At 41.6% G+C, this 17,655-nt stretch overlaps 1 protein-coding gene across 1 annotated transcript; it reads right to left on the bottom strand.

Annotated features, from left to right (window-relative positions):
• Nucleotides 1–763: 763 nt before the first annotated feature.
• On the bottom strand, nt 764–17,060 carry LOC118401386 (ATP synthase subunit delta, mitochondrial-like). Its single transcript, XM_035798849.2, has 5 exons — nt 16,834–17,060; nt 15,716–15,869; nt 6,356–6,444; nt 2,277–2,420; nt 764–903 (listed from the first exon to the last, which is right to left on the bottom strand). The coding sequence occupies exons 1-4, from the start codon at nt 16,948–16,950 to the stop codon at nt 2,298–2,300; spliced, it is 483 nt and encodes a 160-aa protein (XP_035654742.1). The 5' UTR covers nt 16,951–17,060; the 3' UTR covers nt 764–903; nt 2,277–2,297.
• Nucleotides 17,061–17,655: the final 595 nt, after the last annotated feature.

The following is a 17,655-nucleotide window of genomic DNA, read 5'->3' as shown; positions in this document are numbered from 1 at the left end:
TTTAGCAGACGCTTTTATCCAAAGCGACTTAGTCATGTGTGCATACATTCTACGTATGGGTGGTCCCGGGGATCGAACCCACTACCCTGGCGTTACAAGCGCCATGCTCTACCAACTGAGCTACAGAAGGACCCCAGAAGGACTTATTGTGGGAAGCCTGTGGAAGGCAACCAGAAACATTTGACCCAAGTTAGATTTAAAGGCAATGCTACCAAATACTAATTGAGTGCATGTAAACCTCTGACCCACTGGAAATGTGATGAAAGAAATAACATCTGAATAAATCACTCTACTATTATTCTGACATTTCACATTAAAATAAAGTGGTGATCCTAACTGACCTAAGACCAGGAATTGTGAAAAACTGAGTTTAAATGTATTTAGCTAAAGTGTATGTAAACTTCCGACTTCAACTGTACTTGCACACAATAATTATTTATTAGAGGCCTGGTGAGAGTAAACATTAATAAAACCGGTTGTGGTTGGAGGACTGAAAGTCTTGAGTCAGAACATGATTAGTGCTTTTGTTAAGATGGAACCTATGGTTGAGACCAGAGGACTTTTTAACACTAATTGCGGTTTTAAAATGGACAGCACCACAACAACCTGAAGTAACCATATTGACTCAAAGAACATTCCCACACCGAGAGACAGAGGGAGTGATGGAGATCTTTACATGGTCAACATGGTATTTTTTCCCTTACAAAATTTAGCACACAATATCAGTCATTGAATCCTACATAAAAGGAACAAAAATACAGAATTATTGGCAGATAAATCCAAATAAATTTATTGGTCATTTCATTCCACTGTACAAAGCAAGCATGAGATCTTGCAGTTACTGACTCGACTGGTCCGGGAAACAGTTGGAGAATTTTCATTTCCTTTATACCAACACGACACCTGGAACAAAGGCGAAAATGTGATTACGGTAAGTACACAGTCATCCAGAAATAAAAACAGTCTGACATAACATTGGGGTGTGCAAAGACCCAACAACCCGTTCAAATACTTGCTGAACCATAGAGATAAGATGGAAGACTCAGCTTGAACCACTCGGTCAAGGACACTTGGACCTTTGATATTTCCAGTGGTATTGTTAACAAAACACACCCCCATAAAGAAAACAAATAAAAAAAACAGGTCCAGCCCCTGGTTCGTCTGTGATCTGGCAGTTACTCCACTTCTGTTGGTCTAACCCCAAGTGGTTCTGGAAAACGGTTAAAGAAAATAAACCCTCCTCACAGCTGCCCATGTCCCTTAAAGTTGAAGTGTTTTTTACTGACAAGAAGCACATGGCTGAGCTCAAATCACCACTATTAATTCCAGATTCCTATGCCTCAGCCATGCCTCCTTGCCAGTCCAATATTTCCTCATCTCCCACCCCTTCTAAAGCAATTATACCTGATGTTTCGCTCTTTTCCCCTGCCCCTCTACAAAGTTTCCCTCTGCAGGCAGTCACCTAGTCTGAGGTGCTAAAGGAGCTCCTGAAACTTGACACAAAAAAACTATTTTTATTGACTTGGCCAAAGCTTTTGATAGGGTGATACCTACTGCAGCCCTCGTCCTCCACATACAACACCCGTTCTGCCAGTCACATTCTGTTAAAGGTCCCCAAAGCACACATAGCCATGGGTCACTCCTCTTTTCAGTTCGCTGAAAATTGATTGTCCGATCCCTCCTGATGACCCGATTGGACATAACTCCAACAGGGTCACCAGGATGGATCAGCCAATGAAGTAGAAAGTCCAACCCAGTTGACTATATTAAAACATTATAATCCCTCAATGGCACTACCCATGCCATTAAAGCCTTTTGGCTACCAGAGGCCTCTTATCATTCTCTACGGTCCCACCTAGTTGACTACTTCAAAACGGTGAATGTACTCAATAGCGCTGCCCATGCTGAAACAAGCTCTAAACTCACTTGCGTGAGATCAGTGATCAAGTCATGGAAATCTCAAACAGAGCGCATGCTGGCAATTCTGTTAGCCAACGTCACAGCTTGGTAACAAGATCTACCTTGCACCTCGTGGCTGAAATGTGCATAACTCGTCATCCATTAAGTCACTGTGCTGTCTGCTTTCAAAATCAAATAGCTGGTAGGCGATTAGCTCGGCAAGTGTAAGCCTTTAAAATACACTGATCGCTTCAAGGAAGATATGAGCGAGGGTTGGATGCATTTTAAAGATTTTCCAACAGCATCTAGGTCAGATGTGAAGCTCATATGCTCTACACTTCTACCACCTGACAGAGGTACATGGTTGCAATACGTACCACAAAGACCAGTCGCGCGGCCTACTCCAGGGCTTTGACGATTGCCTCGTTGGCGTCTATGTTGATCTGGACCTCGGCCCTGGCAGCCTCGTCAGACGCAGACGCCATTTCAGACTGGGCCTTCTCCAAGTTGACCTTGGCAGCCTAAAGAGCAGAGAGGTCAAATACAGAACCATAACCCAATATCCATACTAACATCATGCATACTAAATATGCTAGCACAGTACCAGTCTTTTTTTTCATTCAACTGAATAACCAATTAAGGCTAATAGTTTTTGGGATGCATTTACACAGGCAGCCAAATTCTGAAATAATTCACCATGTCTTTATTTTAGTTTTTTTTTTTTTAACCCCTTTTTCTCCCCAATTTCGTGGTATCCAATTGTTTTAGTAGCTACTATCTTGTCTCATCGCTACAACTCCCGTACGGGCTCGGGAGAGACGAAGGTTGAAAGTCATGCGTCCTCCGATACACAACCCAACCAAACCACACTGCTTCTTAACACAGCGCGCATCCAACCCGGAAGCCAGCCGCACCAATGTGTCGGAGGAAACACCGTGCACCTGGCAACCTTGGTTAGCGTGCACCCGGCCCGCCACATGAGTCGCTGGTGCGCGATGAGACAAGGATATCCCTACCGGCCAAGCCCTCACCAACCCGGACGACGCTAGGCCAACTGTGCGTCGCCCCACGGACCTCCCGGTCACAGCCGGTTACGACAGAGCCTAGGCACGAACCAGGGTCTCTGGTGGCACAGCTGGCGCTTCAGTACAGCGCCCTTAACCACTGCACCACCCGGGAGGCCTCACCATTGGTCGTTTGACCAATCAATTCAACTCTAATGCCAATAACTGGGCAAAAGAACTGGGCTGCATGAGTAACACAGCCTTGCTGTATAATCCAATCCTAAAGCTGCATAATCCAATCCTAAAGCTGCATAATCCAATCCTGTGAGGATAAATCTTTGAGCATAGAACATTTTTAAAAAAGGACATCCTGTTCTTTATGCTTCTGCCAGGCAAATAAACTATTTTCAGTGGGTTTGATCCTAAATTAAATTGAGGTGGTATCAATAACTCACTTGGTATCAATAACTCACTTTTTTTCTTCTTCCATGAACACCAAACATTACTGGATTTTCCCCAAAAATACAACATTACTGAGTACCGCTCCATATTTTAAGGCACAGTGTTGACTTAATCATTTTATGGGTATGCTTGTAAATCTATGGCAAGACCTGAAAATGGTTGTCTAGCAATGACCAACAACCAATTTGATAGTGTGTTGAGTACCAAGCAGTTAACAAGTTCGGTAGGCTAATAATGACCATCAGAAGCATCAGAGCTTGGAGAAGCCTAGTTACCGTGACCAAACAGTCACAGGCAATTTGACTGCTGTCACGACTTGTGACCGCCGGTAATATGGTCAGCGTAACAGCCCTAACATGTCCTCTCCTTGCAAGATAGACTAATTGAATAGGAAGTTTAAACAAACCTGGTACATTTCTGCTTTACTAGATCAACTTGACAGCCTATGGATTTTCTGAAGGCACAATATATTTTTCCTACACTTTGAAGTAAACATACCTTTGACAAGATACAATTATAAATTAATATTTAGAATATTGTCAACATTTTTATTTAGGTCCTTGAATTGCACAACGGGCAATAGGAATGAACAAAAAAATACATTAATAGAATCTAAGCCATGGGGGTATCTACTAAGAAAATATGGAATTGTTTTAAGATAGTCATACCATGGATCATTTAGCTATTGGAATTGGAATTTTAGGACCCCTTAAAAATAATCAGAACTGTTTTTAATTGATGAAACATTGGATTTGGCCTTAGTGCTATTCACCCATAGAACCCTTTAATAACAGCTTCATACATGGATAAAAACTAAAAAATGTGGAAATAGAAGTTTGTTCTGAAGTGTCTGTCCTATAGCTGACAGATAAGGATCGCTATTCATTTATTTTGACAAGCATAACACATTTTAGGGATTAAAATATCTCCATATATAAACTCAGCAACTAAAGAAATATCCTCACTGTCAACTGCATTAATTTTCAGCAAACTTAACGTGTGCCCAATCTGTTCGGACACTACATAGAGGACGGCAGATCGGCTGTACCGACTACAAAACGAGTCCCATGATGCTTGTGGGTCATAGAGTACTATCGTGAGGCTCTCAGACACGTCTGTGGGAGCCAAATCTTTCCATAGTGGGGTCATAGTTGTAGGCCAAACCGTTTGGGCACCAGACTTTGAGAGAACACCGCTCTAGTTCGTCACCTTTCACAGCAGACGCGGAAGGGCAACGTTGGCAGATGTGATGGATTGAGACGCAGCCCACGCAAAACATCTTTTAAACTGACAAGATTGATGGGGATTATTTTATTATGCTAATTAGATTCCCCACGGGGAGCAGACAGTGACTCTAGAGGGATAATATTCTTCTTTTTTTTAAAGGTAGGCAAATTTGATTTTTTTTGTGAAGGATGGTATCAGCAGAACAGCTCTCTGCCATGACTGTCTCCATCCATGCAGAAACGCACACTGAACTATCGCAACACCACATTTCCTTTCTCGCCAATGCGCTAGCACCTACAGTTGCGGAGATTAAGTACTCACAAGAAAGTATTCTCTTAGTGGACTAAATGCTGTAGCTAACTACTTTCGTCGTAATGATGCCTTTTCTCCTCGCCCAAGTCTTCAGATTGAATCAGTTCCAACTTCAGACAGTTGGGTCAAAAACCACAATGTGCCAACGAGAAGCCTATTTTAGGGCATCTTTTCATTCCAGCATATTTTAACCTAAAATTGTGCGCATGTTGGTAGGTCTGGAAGAGAGAGACTAGCATTGCAAATTCATATTGCCTCTTTCCTGTGAAAGGCCCATTTGTTACAGTAGCGATTACAGCGTAGAAATGCCAAACATAGCTGGGAGTTAAAGGTCTCCCAGTGGGAACTTGGCACATCTGCTATAACTCAACAGTGACTGACCTTTCCTGCCTTATTAACAGCAGGGTTTCTCCTGTGCATTGTTCTCAGAGAAAAAAAAGAAAAAGTTTATCAATTTCTTTGGAGTCTACTTGACAGTATGTGCCCTTCTTAGGACAGGGTCAAAGCGAAAGAGCGAGCTCCTTTACGATGAACGTGTTTAGTCGGCTGATGGGGCTGTGAAAAGTAAAGAGCAACATGGCCTTAGGGACATCACACACAAATACATATTTTGACTGACATTTGAGCCAATGCTGTGCGGAATTCTGTTGAGTAAGGGATTTGGTCATTTCATGGAAGGTTTCCTTTTGCAAAACTATGGCTAAGGTCTGACTGAGCAGAGCTGCACACAGTTAACATCTTTATAAAAGGGTTTGGGTTTCAATCAATGACTGACTGCATGGGCTGAATGATGCCAATCACAATTCTAGCCTAGCTTTTCAGAGAACAAAGCAATCCTAATGTAGAGGATGGGAAATGTTCATGCAATCGTTATTGCTCTGATGAAGAGCATCTTGTGATTGCTCTGGTTCAATGATTTAAGGACATTCTGCTCCCATTGGCAAAGGAAACGCAAGGTATCCCTCTGCGGCCCGTCTTCCTGCTCAGCTCTAACACACTACACCAGGTGTGTAACCATTAGCCAAACAGTTGAAAAAGAACAACAGATTCAGGTAGGTTCATCAGTTGTTTGCTTCAATTAAATAAATGTTTCGCAACAGAATTGTATCCACCCCAGGGGTGTAATCATTCCGCCGATGCTTTGAAAAATATTTTGTCTGTTGCAAAACGTTTAACAGAAACCGTTTACTCCAAAAGGAAAACGAAAATTAATTTATATTTGATAAATTCAGGTAGGAACCTCCGTTTCGTTTTGTTTCTTCAATGGTAAACGGTTCCCGTAACAAATACACCCCAGGCCAACTATACAACTATGATTAGTTGATTACTAGAATCAGTTGTGATGCGGTGGCCTGGAAGACAAGCCTGCCCACCCTGTGGCCTGCAGGACAAGAGTTGCCCACCCGTTGCCATAGAGATAATAGGTCTATGAGTGGGTGCTGGGTACTTACAGCCACATCCAGCTGGTCCAGGGGGAAAGCCTCTTCAGCCAGTAGTTGCACCGAGGAGTCTGCGTTCACTGTGATTGACCCGCTGCTCACTGAAAGACAGAATTTGAGTAAAGCAACCTATTCCATTCAGCCACCCACCCATCATACCGGGCAGACTTCTCTGTATACATCAATGATGTCGCTCTTGCTGCTGGTGATTCTCAGATCCACCTCTAAGCAAACATGGTACTTCTGGCCCTTCTTTGGACACTTAACTAATCTTCAGATGAGCTTCAATGCCATACAACTCTCCTTCTGTTGCCTCCAACTGCTCTTAAATGCAAGTCAAATTAAATGCATGCTCTTCAACCGATCGCTGCCCGCACCTGCCCACCTGTCCAGCATCACTACTCTGGACGGTTCTGACTTACACCCATATGTGGACAACTACAAATACCTAGGTGTCTGGTTAGACTGTAAACTGTCCTTCCATACTCACATTAAGCATCTCCAATCCAAAATTAAATCTAGAATCAGCTTCCTATTTCGCAAAACAAAGCATCCTTCACTCATGCTGCCAAACATACCCTCGTAAAACTGACCATCCTACCGATCCTCAATTATGTAATTTACAAAATAGCCTCCAACACTCTACTCAACAAATTGGATGCAGTCTGTCACAGTGCCATCCGTTTTGTCAAAGCCCCATATACTACCCACCGCAACCTGTACACTCTCGTTGGCTGGCCCTCGCTTCATACTCGACCTGGAGCCAGTGGGTTTGGTGACATCAAGTCTCTGCTAGGTAAAGCCCTGCCTTAGCTCACTGGTCACCATAGCGGCACCAACCCATAGCACGCGCTCCAGCAGGTATATCTCACTAGTCACCCCCAAAGCCAATTCCTCCTTTGTTCCAGTCATTGACAGCAGAGCAGCTCTCAGATAACTGCACCTGTAAATAGTCCATCTTACTACCTCATCTACATACTGTATTTCATTATTTATCTTGCTCCTTTGCACCCCGGTATCTCTACTTGCACATTCATCTTCTGCACATCAATCACTTCGGTGTTTAATTGGCATATTGTAATTACTTCGGCACCATGGCCTATTTATTGCCTTAACTCCCTTATCTTAACTCATTTGCACACACTATATTTTTCTACTGTTTGTTTATTCCATGTGTAACTCTGTGGTATGTGTCGAACTGCTTTGCTTTATTCTTGGCCAGGTAGCAGTTGTAAATGAGAATGTTGTCAATTAGACTACCTGGTTAAATAAATCAAATATACCTCCCAGCCCCATGTAGACAACTTAACCTATTGAAATTAAATAAATGCATTGCCTTCATGCACAGACTGCAACAGTCTCTTAAAGTTCAGTACAGTCACTAACATAACATTTTATTTGAGCTGATTTCAATCCAGGGAAGTAAACTACGATTTGAAAGTGTTACACTAAGTCTAGGGTGCAGTCATCCCCACAATTCAAGACAGGCCTGACCCCTGCTGGAGGTTCCATGTTAAAAGAGGTCCAATGAAGAAATTCTCAATATCAAATTATTTCTGGGTAACAATTAAGGCTCTTTGTGATTCATTGAAAACAACTTGTAAAAAATAGCAAAGAACAATCAAGCAATGTTGCTAGGACTGGGTTTGAGTGGAGAAAAGTGAAAAGGAGCCGTTATTAGTAGATGGGTTTGAACTGTTATGTCTATTAAATAATTTACCACCTGGTGATATCACCAGACATGCCAAAACTCCAGCCCACCAAAACAGGCTGAAATTTCAGGCATTTTTTAAAATTTACTTATTTTTTTTATATATTTTTTTTAAACAAACAGCTCTTACACTAAAAAGGGGCATTATACATTTTCAGAAATCCACAGTATTATTCCAACATCACCGTGGATGGAGAGGTGTAGCTCTATATAAATAAAACTGGAAAATACAAGAGACTGCACTGCACCTTTAAAGTAAGGATGGGCAATGTGTAGTGTTAAGGTATGGATCCACATAACGATATACAATATTCATACTACCATCTATTTCTACTCCCTAACCTCGTTTCACATACCCATTAAAAATGTTCTGTAATTTTGTTAATTATATGTCCAAAAGATATCAGCTTGAACTTGTGATAAAAGTTGCATGTACAGTTGAAGTCAGAAGTTTACATACTTTTCAAACACTCCAAAAAAGGTATTGTCTTGTTAACAAACTATAGTTTTGGCAAGTCCGTTAGGACAAGTAATTTTTCCAAAAATTGTTTAGAGATATATTTCACTATATCACAATTCCAGTGGGTCAGAAGTTAGCTGTGCCTTTAAACAGCTTAGAAAATTATATCATGGCTTTAGAAGCTTCTGATAAATTATGTCAATTAGCCTGAGTCAATTGGAGGTGTACCTGTGGATGTATTTCAAGGCCTACCTTCAAACTCATTGCCTCTTTGCTTGACATCATGAGAAAATCAAAAGAAATCAGCCAAGACTTCAGCAAAAAAAATGTGTCCTCCACAAGTCTGGTTCATCCTTGGGAGCAATTTCCAAACGCCTGAAGGTACCATGTTCACCTGTACAAATACTAGTACACAAGTATAAACACCATGGGACCACGCAGCCGTCATACCGCTCAGGAAGGAGACACGTTGTCTCCTAGAGATGAACGTATTTTGGTGCCAGAACAGAGGACCATGTGAAGATGGAGGAAACATGTGCAAAAGTATCTATATCCACAGTAAAACAAGTCCTATACAGACAACCTGAAAGGCCGCTCAGCAAGGAATCCACTGCTCCAAAACTTCCAGAAAAAAGCCAGACAACGGTTTGCAACTGCACATGGGGACACATATTGTACTTTTTGGAGAATTGTCCTCTGGTCTGATGAAACAAAAATAGAACTGTTTGGCCATAATAACCATTATGTTCGGAGGAAAAAGGGGGAGGCCTGCAAAGAACACCATCCCGTGAAGCACGGGGGGGTGGCAGCATCATGTGTGGGGGTGCTTTGCTGCAGGAGGGACTGGTGCACTTCACAAAATAGATGACAACACGAGCATGGAAAATAAAGTGGATATATTAAAGCAACATCTCAAGACAGCAGTCAGGAAGTTAAAGCTTGGTCACAAATGGACAATGACCCCAAGCATACGTCCAAAGTTGTGGCAAAATGGCTTAAGGACAACAAAGTCACGGTATTGGAGTGGCCATCACAAAGCCCTGACCTCAATCCATAGAAAATACATGTTTACCAAGATTAAATGTCAGGAATTCTGAAAAAATGAGTATGATATGAAATGATGTATTTGGCTACGGTGTGTTTAAACTTACGACTTCAGCTGTATTTGTGAATGTCGACATTGGTCAGTCCAAATTTCCTTTTTAATTCTGTCATTGAAATGTTATTTCAATGTTAGGTTTTCCATGTGGGCGAATTTCAGAAATACTATGGATCGTTATGCCATTTGATTCTGAATTTTAGGACACCTTTCTATCACGTGCTGTAGATTGGTGGTACCCATCCAGGTGCTAGTGTCACACTCCTCGCTGAATGACAAATGGATGAACAGGTGATAATTGTGCACCTTACTTCACAATTCAATTTAAAATTAGGCCTAACTGAATGATGAGGGTGAAGAGGTTGATTTAAACTTAGAAAGACAAATTGTGTAAGGAGTGTTATGCCTATTAAAATCAGCAACAAATAATTTGACAGTGCGGGTTGACACTTCTCTTTTACATTTAACTTTGTAAAAATAAGCAATTACAGGATAGTTTTTACTGTAACCATTACTAATCAAATGTATTCTAATAGAAATGAAAACAATGTGTTGCAGTAGGCCTTCACAATAATGCAAGACATATCCTTGACTCTATCCAACTTGAGCGGGAATCAAAATATGCCAGTCAGTATGCACATCGAAACTAATTTCACACAATAGAGCCTATAGACAAGATTAAATTGACAATCTGATGAGTGACAATATTAGGCTTAACAGCTGTCAGATTGTACATAAAGAGATGGACGCACCGTTAAATTTAAAGATGCAGGAAAGTATTATCCCGATCAAATCCTCCTTCAGTCACATGCAGGTAAAACCTTGATTTCTATACCGTATTAGAAAGCAGAATCTGGTGTTTCGATGACACTTACCTTTGTCATAATTCAAGAGGTGCAGCTCTATTTCCAAATGTCACTTTTTGCAAGAATATGCGCGCTGTCCATGCCTTCAGCACGACCGCTCACACAGCAGCGTTGCTCTGGATACTAACCAAAAATATGCCATTTATGTAATTCATCCCTTACAATTGTTCATGCACTGGTGCTTGTGTTTAACTTTGGCACCTGTCTGGTTATATTAATACATTGTTTCTACAATGTCAAAAGAAGCTGTAACTTCACTTAACTAATCAAATCAACAAATAAAGTTGATCAAATGGATTGCACTAATGTTATTGTAAGGGAAACTAAAATAAGTTACAGGCATTGTTTTTCTAGGACTGTAGAATTATATTAAACATATCCTTGACTAACAAATAACTTCTTTCAAACATATATTCCCACTTATAAACTCAGCAATCAAAGACATCCTCTCACTGTCAACTGCGTTTATTTTCCAACTTAATGTGTAAATATTTGTAAGAACATAAGATTCAACAACTGAGACAAACTGAACAAGAAGTGGAATAATGATGACCAGGTGGCGAATCGCATCTCTGCATGTCTGGCAGACATATCAGTGTGGATGACGGATCACCACCTCAAGCTGAACCTCGGCAAGACGGAGCTGCTCTTCCTCCCGGGGAAGGACTGCCCGTTCCATGATCTCGCCATCACGGTTGACAACTCCATTGTGTCCTCCTCCCAGAGCGCTAAGAACCTTGGCGTGATCCTGGACAACACCCTGTCGTTCTCAACTAACATCAAGGCGGTGGCCCGTTCCTGTAGGTTCATGCTCTACAACATCCGCAGAGTACGACCCTGCCTCACACAGGAAGCGGCGCAGGTCCTAATCCAGGCACTTGTCATCTCCCGTCTGGATTACTGCAACTCGCTGTTGGCTGGGCTCCCTGCCTGTGCCATTAAACCCCTACAACTCATCCAGAACGCCGCAGCCCGTCTGGTGTTCAACCTTCCCAAGTTCTCTCACGTCACCCCGCTCCTCCGCTCTCTCCACTGGCTTCCAGTTGAAGCTCGCATCCGCTACAAGACCATGGTGCTTGCCTACGGAGCTGTGAGGGGAACGGCACCTCAGTACCTCCAGGCTCTGATCAGGCCCTACACCCAAACAAGGGCACTGCGTTCATCCACCTCTGGCCTGCTCGCCTCCCTACCACTGAGGAAGTACAGTTCCCGCTCAGCCCAGTCAAAACCGTTCGCTGCTCTGGCCCCCCAATGGTGGAACAAACTCCCTCACGACGCCAGGACAGCGGAGTCAATCACCACCTTCCGGAGACACCTGAAACCCCACCTCTTTAAGGAATACCTAGGATAGGGTAAGTAATCCTTCTCACCCCCCTTTAAGATTTAGATGCACTATTGTAAAGTGACTATTCTACTGGATGTCATAAGGTGAATGCACCAATTTGTAAATCGCTCTGGATAAGAGCGTCTGCTAAATGACTTAAATGTAAATGTAAATAATGTGTCCCAGAACAAAGGGGAAGGCAAAATCAAAAGTCAGTCAGTATCTGGTGTTGCCGCCAGCTGCATTAAGTACTGCAGTGCATCTCCTCCTCATGGACTGCACCAGATATGCCAGTTCTTGCTGTGAGATGTTACCCCACTCTTCTACCAAGGCACCTGCAAGTTCCCAGACATTTCTGTGTGTGGGGGGCTCAATCCAATCCAACAGGTCCCAGGCGTGCTCAATGTGATTGAGATCCAAGCTCTTTGCTGACCATGGCAGAACACTGACATTCCTGTCTTGCAGGAAATCATCCATACGGCTCATTCTGTGCGTGGTGGCATTGTCATGCTGGAGGGTCATGTCAGGATAAGCCTGCAGGACCGGTACCACATGAGGGAGGATGTCTTCCCTGTAGCACAGTGTTGAGATGGCCTGTAATGACAAGTTCAGTCTGATGATGCTGTGACACACCGCCCCAGACCATGGCGGATCCTACACCTCGATCCCGCTCCAGAGTACAGGCATCGGTGTAACTCATTCCTTCGACAATAAATGTGAATCCGACCATCACCCCTGGTGAGACAAAACGCCAATCGTCAGTGAAGAGCACTTTTTGCCATTCCTGTCTGGTCCAGCACGGTGGGTTTGTGCCCATAGGAGACGTTGTTGCCGGTGATGTCTGGTAAGGAACTGCCTTACAACAGTCCAGCCTCTATCAGCCTATTGCAGACAGTCTGAGCACTGACGGAGGGACTGTGCGTTTCTGGTGCAACTCCGGCAGTTGTTGCCATCCTGTACCTGTCCCGCAGGTGTGATGTTTGGATGTACCGATCCTGTGCAGGTGTTGTTACGTGGTCTGCCCCTGCGAGGACAATCAGCTGTTTGTCCCATCTCCCTGTAGCGCTGTCTTAGGCGTCTCACAGTACGGACATTGCAATTTATTGCCCTGGCCACATCTGCAGTCCTCATGCCTCCTTGCAGCATGCCTAAGGCACATTCACGCAGATGAGCAGGGACCCTGGGCATATTTTTGTGTTTTTCAGAGTAGAAAGGCTCTTTAGTGTTCTAAGTTTTCATAACTGTGACCGTAACAGCTTACAGGTGGTAGGCAATTAAAACACTAACAACCGTTCCACAGGTGCATGTTCATTAATTGTTTATGGTTCATTGAACAAGCATGGGAAACAGTGTTAAAACCCTTTACAATGAAGATCTGTGAAGTTTGACTTTTACAAATTATATTTGGAAGACATGGTCCTGAAAAAGGGACGTTTCTTTTTTTGCCAAGTTTATTTATTCATTCATGCAATTAATCCTTTATTAAGCATTGGCGCTTATGATTCCTGCACCTGTCAGGATAATATGCATCTGATGCATATGCTTAAGTAGATGGCCGGCAATGTTCTCTAGCAGGTACTTATAGCCTGAAAGGCCAGGCAGTTCTAGTGTTGAAGGATTTCTGTAGACCCTGAAGTTGTCTTTTTCCATATAGTTTTTTTTTTTTCCATCTCAGGATATAAAATTATTTTCAAAATTTTAAAGGGGGCATTTAGTTTAATAAGTCAGTTATATTGTTGGCAAATAAGCTTAGTTTATATTCATCTTTACCAATACCTGTTACGTTTGGGTCCTGTCTAATTCTTTCTGCAAGCGGTTCAATTGCTAGTGCAAACAGGATGAGGGAGAGAGGGCATTCCTGTCTCGTGCCCATTTCTAAAGCAGTTTAAAATCAGTGTATTTTTAAGAAATGTATCATTTGAGCTGAAAAGTTGAAGATTTGAATAGAAAAGGCTATTCAAGACTTTCAACAACAGCCATTATTGATATATCTACATTAATTTTGTTAAGTGTATTATATTGAAACATGTTCTTGTATGGTAAGACTTGCCATTCTGCTTACGAGTTACATTATTTTCGTTGCCACTTATGGGTCTGAAAGCTGAATCCAGATTTTCGTGGATTTAATATAACGGTTTGATACATGGAACTCTGAAGCACCAACTTGAGTGATGTGTGACATCATTTGAGTAAATAGGGGAGCTTCTTCTGTCCCAGAATGTCAACTCAATTCTACGGGAAAGCAGTCCATACTTTTTGCCTTGAACTTTGTAACAGCACGTATATTTATTTATTTTTGGGTGATATTTATTGTTAGATTCTTGGTCTGCTGATAAATCTTAACTATAGAGGCTTTTAAAATTGTTATGTTCAGAGAATATATTTTCAATACCTTATTAAAACTTACCAAGACTTATTTAAAACAAATTTACAGTCTTCAAAGAGCCATGATATAGGATCATTCTCCTGTATCATGCAGAATTACACCAACAGAAAAGTCTGTTGAAAATGCACTTAGTGAAGGAATATGGAGAACAAACAGAGCTAAATTTCTTAAATGCGTAAGCGTAAACGTAAAAATAAAGACCTTTTAGCATTACAAATGTAGACAGAGGAAAGCAAACAGATGACATAATTTGGGATCCTTTTTATGCATTCTTTAGGGTAATGATAATGTCATACTCAGTTCAAGTTAAATCTGAGTAAAGTTTTTTTAAAACACTAAATGTTAGAAAAGGCCCATAAAGTATTTACAAGATAAAAAAAAATAACATTTCTGAACATAGGCCAGAATATGATATGTTAATTTTGAAGAGAGCCAAACTACAGGTTAAACAAAAATAAAACACTGCAAATAAACCTGGTGAACACCTCAGATATCCCAGATTTCATTGTCATTCAGATTTCATTCAGATGTCAACTCTGGAGTTCAGATAGCAATAGAAATCATGCTATATTAGAGCAAACCCAAAATAGATTATTTTGGCAGGTGACCTAAATCAGTCATCTCGTTTGACATAGCAATAAAGGAAAATAAAATGTTCATAGATAAATCCTTCTTGCCTGCTTTCACAAGCCAAAAATGTCCCTCTCCAGCTCCCAGTTCTTTCCTCCATAGCAGACAGGTCCTGGACAAATCAAATAGTCTGGCCTTGGATTTTGACCAACATACCCCTTGACTTTGGTATGAAAGTTCCATAGTTTGATGATACCCATGAGTGGGTATTTAGCATTGTTCTGTTTCACTAAGATCCAGTGGTATCATTCCAGATCCTTAGGTGATATACCCGTGACAAGTTCCTCTGATAACAGCTTGACCACATTGCTGGAATTTCTCCTTTTTCGTAATCTTCTGGTCAGGACAATACTCATGTTAGATCGGATTGTGTTTTCTTGCTGGTCCAATTCTCCTCAAGTTCACAACCTTGTTCCCAAAAGCCTAATTTTGTTAATTCATGCACACGCCTTGATTGTGCGTATCTGACACAATATCCTCTGTCTGAGTGAATCTGCTATTTTTTTCTTCAACAATTGTAGCAGTTTTGGTGTGCATTGAGAGCATTAAAGCTATGTTTTCCTGGACAGCATTTAACTTTTCATAACTTTTGTTTGAGTCTCCAAGTTGCCATTTCCTTCGAAGGCGGCAATGGTCTGTTGGATTCATGTCGCGGCGCTGTTTAACAAATGGATTGCTCACTCTCCCAGTTTCTTGGAGACTTGATTAATCAAGGGGCTTGCTTTAACTTTGTTATCTGGTTTCTACATATAACCACAGTTGACCGTACAAAACAGAGCTACTCACACCTCATGCGTCCAACCGGTACACTCATGAGCCTCATCTTTGCCCTTTATGTTTGAATTATAAAATCACATGAGGTTATCAGACCACTGAGCCATCATGCAAAATCTCACCAAAGAACTTTGCTGCAGAGCCATCATCGTTGAACACGGTGACCACTCCGGGCCGGAGAACCTGCAGCGTGGGGACATGGGCAGGGAGAATACCGAAAGCACCAGTCAGCGTGGGCACGTCAACCTGTTTCACACTGGCCTCCTTGAAGTACACCTGGGAGAAGGAGAAACATGCATTACATTGACTATTATTTATTTTCTTAGAATTGAAGTTTAATATTATCTGTGGAAATATACAGTATCTGCATGCAGTACTAGATAATTGTTCTAATGGATAAAGTCCATGCATATTTACTGAGATGTTACTATATTTTAGTTGTCAATGAGGTTCTGGTAAGGTACATTGCAGTTATGTTATCATACGTGATATAATATGCCATTAGTGTCTGACAGGTTGAAAAGTAAACAATTATCTTATTTAATGTTGACTTATGTAACTAGGTAAGACTGTTTCCAACTAGCTAGCAAGTTACTGTCAAATGCACTTCAGTGACATCTAGCTAGCTTTAACGCTAACTTGTACCTAGCTAACTAACAGAATAGCCAGCTAGTTATGTGGGTGACAAAGAAGGTAGAGTCAGCACACTCCTGAAGATTTAGCCAATCTAATTATTAAATCAGAAATGGTTGCTAACAATTGAAGAGTACTGTAATCCATTTATAGTCCCAAGGTGAAATCATAAGAAAGTGCAAGGGCCTGTGATCCATTGTGGTAACTAGCTTTGACAAACAGGTTATTTATTGCAATCTAACGTTAGCTAACAAGTGGCAAGACAGGGACACATTGTTGCACAGAACAATTTAGGCATGCCAAATTGATTTGGCGAGGCTTGGTTGGAGCAATATACACGCGCGAGCGTCAATTTACAACTAACTGTTACATGCACAGGTAAAAAGAAGGTACGCTAACGTTACCAAGTTAAACTAGGTAGCCATTGAGCGGTGTGCACGCCACAGGGATTTGTCGCTAGCTAACTACATGCGTATGGTTAGATAATGTGTCTTTATTATTAAGAGAGTGACGTTATATCGGTCTTTGGTTATATTAATGGAGATAGCTAGCTAAGACTCTACCGTAGGCCAATAGCATAAGCCTTGTCAACCCCGGACTATATTACCTGCGTTGGCGAGGCAAATGTGAATGACATCTGGGCAGAACCTGAAGGTGCGTCGGCGTAGCATCTTGCTTGCCTCAATACAGGGAGAGAGCAACGGAGAAACCTTGCTGCCATCATTTTGTTTGAATGAATATAATTCAAGTACAAACGAATCCCCAAGCCCTTGCGCGAAGTCAGTCAAACAGTGTGCGTCTGATAGGACAAGGACATTGACCCGAACAACAATGCCTTTTGAGCGTTCAAAGGATGACGGGAAATGTAGTTATTTTCTAGAGGCAACACATTCAACCCAAGGATTCGTATCCCTCAGTGTTCAATCTGAAAATGTGTCTCGTTCGGTGTGATCTTTAACACGGAATATTTCATATTTTGGTTTATCTGCCGTTGTAAATAGACAGATTTATTGAAACAAAGTGAAGACATATGTGGCAGTGTGCAACATTTCACAGCCAGGGGGTGGCGCCGATAGAATGTCTAACAGGATCCACTGATGAGATGATTGATAAGATCATCACTGACCCATCAAGGTGAACAGAATCAAAGTTAAAGTGTTATTCTGTTTTACCAAAAGCTGCAAAATAATACAGAGCCTGATACTACAGTATCCACTATGGTTGCTCAGATAATAATGTTTAATATAAAGTATAGTCTATATAATAAAATATTAGAGCTCTATATATAATATTATAAATAATAAGGAATATTAGGTATAGCCTACAAATTCAGAACGGAAACGTATCAACCCTTATTCTAGCCCTATTAGAATTCTTCATTCGGAAAATAATGTGAATTTACATATTTTCATTCTGTTCCACCAGAAGC

The sequence above is a fragment of the Oncorhynchus keta genome, chromosome 22 (genome assembly GCF_023373465.1).
Source record: "Oncorhynchus keta strain PuntledgeMale-10-30-2019 chromosome 22, Oket_V2, whole genome shotgun sequence".
Taxonomy (NCBI): domain Eukaryota; kingdom Metazoa; phylum Chordata; class Actinopteri; order Salmoniformes; family Salmonidae; genus Oncorhynchus; species Oncorhynchus keta.
Note: the sequence above shows the minus strand (reverse complement) of the source record. Positions and strands in the feature narration are given on the sequence as shown.